Below are 6000 nucleotides of genomic sequence, written 5' to 3'. Positions count from 1 at the left end.
AGAAGTACTTGAGAATCGGGATCAGAATGTGCCAAAAACCGACGACACACCTGACGACAGTTCAACAGTAGAACACGAAACACCAGCCAAAGTAGGAAAGTGCTGTGGCAGACATGCCGTCCTGCCATTGATACTAGCTGAAATAGGGCAGCAAGTGGAAGAAGTCAACAACATAACCGGCACTAGACAAGTAGTGTTAGAACAACGGATACAATCTATGGAGCAGGCCAAGGACAGAGTGGTGGCTCAACAGGCACAGCCCTTGGAAGCAGTCAACAATATAGCTATAGCCAGATATACTCAAGTACGGTATCAAGCACGGCCCACAGATGCAGTCAACAATGGAAATGGCAACAGACGTGGTGAGGTAGAGCAACAGCCACCAAACTTGCAAGTGTCCACTAGTGCAGCTGGAGGCAGGCAAAAACTTGTAGGGCAAGCAGCACAACCCATGGTAGGAGACTACAGAGTAATTGCTGCCAGGCAAGAAGTGGTGGAGCATCAACCACAGCCCATCCAAGGAGCTAACACTGCATCTGGGAGTAGATCTAGAGTCTTAGAGCAACAGGTAGTGCCAGTGGAAGAACGCAACAACAGAGCTGGCACTGGCGGTAGGGATGGAGACAGTCATCTAGCACAGGCTGTGGGACGAGCCATCAGTAGTAGCTCCGCCAGGGTTGGAATTGAAGAGCAGGGGGCACAGCCAGTGCAAGGATTCAACACAGAAGCTGTGAGGAGGCAGAGCATGGGAGAGCATCTTGCACAACCTGTGCCAGTGGAAGAACGCAACAACAGAGCTGGCTCCGGCAGTAGAGATGGAGATAGTCATCTACCACAGGCTGTGGGACGAGCCATCAGTAGTAGCTTCGCCACTGTTGGAATTGTAGAGCAGGGGGCACAGCCAGTGCAAGGATCCAACACAGAAGCTGTGAGGAGGCAGAGCATGGGAGAGCATCTTGCACAACCTGTGCCAGTGGAAGAACGCAACAACAGAGCTGGCTCCGGCAGTAGAGGTGGAGACAGTCATCTAGCACAGGCTGTGGGACGAGCCATCAGTAGTAGCTTCGCCAGGGTTGGAATTGTAGAGCAGGGGGCACAGCCAGTGCAAGGATCCAACACAGAAGCTGTGAGGAGGCGGAGCATGGGAGAGCATCTTGCACAACCTGTGCCAGTGGAAGGACGCAACAACAGAGCTGGCTCCGGCAGTAGAGATGGAGACAGTCATCTAGCACAGGCTGTGGGACGAGCCATCAGTAGTAGCTTCGCCACGGTTGGAATTGTAGAGCAGGGGGCACAGCCAGTGCAAGGATCCAACACAGAAGCTGTGAGGAGGCAGAGCATGCGAGAGCATCTTGCACAACCTGTGCCAGTGGAAGAACGCAACACCAGAGCTGGCTCTGGCAGTAGAGGTGGAGACAGTCATCTACCACAGGCTGTGGGACGAGCCATCAGTAGTAGCTTCGCCAGGGTTGGAATTGTAGAGCAGGGGGCACAGCCAGTGCAAGGATCCAACACAGAAGCTGTGAGGAGGCAGAGCATGGGAGAGCATCTTGCACAACCTGTGCCAGTGGAAGAACGCAACAACAGAGCTGGCTCCAGCAGTAGAGGTGGAGACAGTCATCTAGCACAGGCTGTGGGACGAGCCATCAGTAGTAGCTTCGCCAGGGTTGGAATTGTAGAGCAGGGGGCACAGCCAGTGCAAGGATCCAACACAGAAGCTGTGAGGAGGCAGCGCATGAGAGAGCATCTTGCACAACCTGTGCCAGTGGAAGAACGCAACAACAGAGCTGGCTCCGGCAGTAGAGGTGGAGACAGTCATCTAGCACAGGCTGTGGGACGAGCCATCAGTAGTAGCTTCGCCAGGGTTGGAATTGTAGAGCAGGGGGCACAGCCAGTGCAAGGATCCAACACAGAAGCTGTGAGGAGGCAGAGCATGGGAGAGCATCTTGCACAACCTGTGCCAGTGGAAGAACGCAACAACAGAGCTGGCTCCGGCAGTAGAGGTGGAGACAGTCATCTAGCACAGGCTGTGGGACGAGCCATCAGTAGTAGCTTCGCCAGGGTTGGAATTGTAGAGCAGGGGGCACAGCCAGTGCAAGGATCCAACACAGAAGCTGTGAGGAGGCAGAGCATGGGAGAGCATCTTGCACAACCTGTGCCAGTGGAAGAACGCAACAACAGAGCTGGCTCCGGCAGTAGAGGTGGAGACAGTCATCTAGCACAGGCTGTGGGACGAGCCATCAGTAGTAGCTTCGCCAGGGTTGGAATTGTAGAGCAGGGGGCACAGCCAGTGCAAGGATCCAACACAGAAGCTGTGAGGAGGCAGAGCATGGGAGAGCATCTTGCACAACCTGTGCCAGTGGAAGAACGCAACAACAGAGCTGGCTCCGGCAGTAGAGGTGGAGACAGTCATCTAGCACAGGCTGTGGGACGAGCCATCAGTAGTAGCTTCGCCAGGGTTGGAATTGTAGAGCAGGGGGCACAGCCAGTGCAAGGATCCAACACAGAAGCTGTGAGGAGGCAGAGCATGGGAGACCATCTTGCACAACCTGTGCCAGCGGAAGAACGCAACAACAGAGCTGGCTCCGGCAGTAGGGATGGAGAAAGTAATCCACTTAGTGCCAGGCATAGAAATGCAGAACGAGCACAGGCTGTGGGACGAGCCGTCAGTAGTAGCTCCGCCAGGGTTGGAATTGTAGAGCAGGAGGCACAGCCAGTGCAAGGATGCTGCTGTCAAGCTGTCGCTGGACGAAGCATAGGACAGCATCGTGCACAACTTGTGCCAGTGGAAGAACGCAACAACAGAGCTCTCCCATGCTCCAGCAGTGGGGATGGAGAAAGTAATCTACTTTGTGACAGGCATAGAAATCCAGAACGAGCACAGGCTGTGGGACGAGCCATCAGTAGTAGCTCCGCCAGGGTAGGAATTGTAGAGCAGGGGGCACAGCCAGTGCAAGCATCCAGCAGTGACGCTGGCAACAACAGGCGGAGCACGGGAGAGCATCGTGCACAACCTGTGCGTATTGCCAGGCAACAAGTAGTACTGCAACGCGCACAGTCCATGAGTGCGGCCAACAGGAGAGCTGGCACCAGCAGGGGTCGTCCGATGGATGGGGGCAGGTGGCAGCTTCCTGATGTAAGTAAGATTGTTTTTTTGTGTAATAATCGCCTTTTTTAATGCTGAAAATCTAATGCATTGCTGTGTGATATGGACTAAAGTGTTACAGAAAGTACTGTGGGTGATGTTCTAGAGTGGCTCGTGAGGCAGGTTGATAGAGAAATGTCTTTTAGAGAGATCAGCTTCAGTTTGCCGCTGTGTGTGTATCTGAGTATTGTAGGGGGAATCTACCAGTATTTGGTATTAAGATTTCAGAAAGGTGTGCATCCTAATGGTGTTGACATATCGGCAGAATAGGGCTAACATTATAAATATGAGTTCCAAATCTAATCACTTTGCTAAAATTGCGAGTTACTGTGTGCTTACTTCAGTAATATACGTTAAGTGTTTTAAGCTTCCGCTTCTTGTGCAATGTACATTCAGTGCAGCTAATATTTGTCAATCTTAAAGTAACAGAGTAGTTAAATATGTATTTTATCACATCAGTTTCACAAATGGAACCGCTGTAAAAATATTTACTCTGTGCTTTTCGGTAGTGACAGCAATGTTATATTCACTTTTTTAGTACTATCTGGCGCATTAAAACAGAAGTCATCCTATCTTAAGTCATTATTATTGTCGATAGATTATTTACAATTGTCTAATTAAAATGACTTTCGGCTTTTGGCAGTTCAGCCAAGTGAAAGGGACATGATATGATAGAAGCAGGACTAAGAGAGTGTCAGCTCACTCTGCATTCTTGCCAAATTTATTCAAGATGGTGGCGATGACGTCATCCAAGATGGCGGCATGTAGACTTGGCAACAGTGCATGACATCATCCAAGGTGGCGACTTTTGGCGGGAAAATAGGCCAATTGCGCTATGTCCACTAACCTAACCTCCAGAAAAAATGGCCGTAATTTTGAATTTTGGCGGGAAAATAGACTAATTGGGCTATGTTCACTAACCTAAGCGTCCAGAAAAGATAGGCACGAAATTCAAATTCCAACAGGATAATGCATGCAAAACTTTTCTTTATTATTATTCAATATCTTTTATTAACATTCATTATCATTCATTATCATTCATTATTATTTATTATTATTTATTATTATTGACCTGCCTCCACTAGAAATCCCCCCCCCACCCAAATTCAAATTCCAGCACGATAATGGCTGCAAAACCGTACTTCTCTTTATTATTATTATTCATTATCATTCATCATTTATTATTATTATTGGTCTAGCTCCGCTGGAAAATTGCGCCAAATTCAAATTCCAACACAATAATGTCTCCAAAACTGTACTTCTATTTTTTATTATCATTTATTATTTATTCAAGATGTCCGATTTTCTCGGCGAGAAAGCTATTTGCGTTACATCCATAGCAAAAAATCTATCACAAGTTCAAATCCGAACACCATAATCTATCACACGTAGAACTTTCGCAGTCACTTATCTTTTTTCACTGGTGCCCTATCAGAATCGCGTCAAATAATAAATTGCACTTATAGTAACCTATCTCACATCCTTTGATTTTGTAGGGGAAAGGGACTGAAGTCTTTATTTCAAGCAGTGCGGTCATCACTTGTTCTCCAACACAATCGGTATACATGTTCGAGTCCCAGTGCAGTCGCCACGACGTCCACGCCGGCCAACGCGCGTGCTGCTGATGCCTACGGTGGTGCGCGGGGGGCGGCCCGCGCTAGCCGCTGGACCAGCGATCGCTCCCACGTCGTAAACACGTTTTTCGCTGGACACGCTGGAACTTGCCTAGTTTGAAGTCACAGCGGTCCCTTGTCCGTTCACCATGTCTATTCGTCGCCTCCGCACGTTTCCCGCCAAAATTGTTTGCCTCGGAGCTGAATCACACAACGGTCGGCCGTTCCACAAAGAATGCCCTGCCACACATTCGGCGCGGAGGTTGTTTTCCTGGGGACGTTCAAAGCTGTCGATGCCGACCGTTCACCGTCCACCACGTGTCTTTGTGGGACCGAGAACGCCGTGTTACACTTTTGGCGCCAAAGTTTTCTCGACAGTGGAATCCGCCATGACTGTATAACAGCACGTTTGGTCGCCACGAGAACGCTCGCTAATTGACTCTCTCTCACGCGCGTGTTGTAACTGGACATTCGCCGCGCCACCGCCCCACTTACGTCACACACCCTCTATACACGCGACGGACATTGTCTTCTGTAAATATGCTAACTTCAAAAATGGTTCAAATGGCTTTGAGCACTATGGGACTTAACATCTATGGTCATCAGTCCCCTAGAACTTAGAACTACTCAAACCTAACTAACCTAAGGACATCACACAGCACCCAGTCATCACTATGCTAACTCCAACATCGCTCAGCTAACCTGTCAATTACCTAAGTACTTAATTCCATTTCAATTTTAATCATATTAAATAATTCAATTTACAATTTCATATACATATGCAAACGTTTTCAACTACTTTTCGAGGACCAGACCGCCATCTCTTCCTAGGAACCAGCGCCGAGTTTGAATTCTGGCAGTAAAGAAAGGTCACTTCCGCTTTCTCTACAAACCTAAGAAAACTGTTGGAAAGAAAGGGCACTTATACTAACCTCAGCCACCCGACCGCCACTTCCTCCTACGAACCAGCGCCAAGTTTGAATTCTGCCAGTAAACAAAGGTCACTTGCACTTCCGTCACCAACCTAAGAAAATTGTTGCAAACGAATCTCATCACCACTAAACTAAGCCACCAGGACTCAACCTCTTCCCACGCGTTTTGCGTAAAAGGACTCACCCTGCACTAGGCCCATGGATGGAGGAACCAATTTACTTTATTTAGGATGGAGTATATGTATCACACCGACATGTCCCACGCCATACAGACCTGCAAAACACTCCTACATAACTCATTTATAATGCT

The 6000-nt window shown here is 48.9% G+C and overlaps 1 protein-coding gene across 1 annotated transcript in view; it reads left to right on the top strand.

Annotated features, from left to right (window-relative positions):
- The first annotated feature begins 217 nt into the window (after positions 1-217).
- The window catches only part of LOC126471195 (uncharacterized), a 231030-nt gene continuing 225247 nt past the window's right edge, over positions 218-6000 (top strand). Inside the window, exons 1-3 of the mRNA XM_050099308.1 lie at positions 218-1013; positions 1410-1559; positions 1758-3136. Coding sequence (XP_049955265.1) covers positions 218-1013; positions 1410-1559; positions 1758-3136 — 2325 coding nt within the window. The remainder of the gene's footprint in view (positions 1014-1409; positions 1560-1757; positions 3137-6000) is intronic.

This window comes from Schistocerca serialis, chromosome 3 (assembly GCF_023864345.2).
Source record: "Schistocerca serialis cubense isolate TAMUIC-IGC-003099 chromosome 3, iqSchSeri2.2, whole genome shotgun sequence".
Taxonomy (NCBI): domain Eukaryota; kingdom Metazoa; phylum Arthropoda; class Insecta; order Orthoptera; family Acrididae; genus Schistocerca; species Schistocerca serialis.
This window is presented reverse-complemented; position numbering and strand designations above follow the sequence as displayed.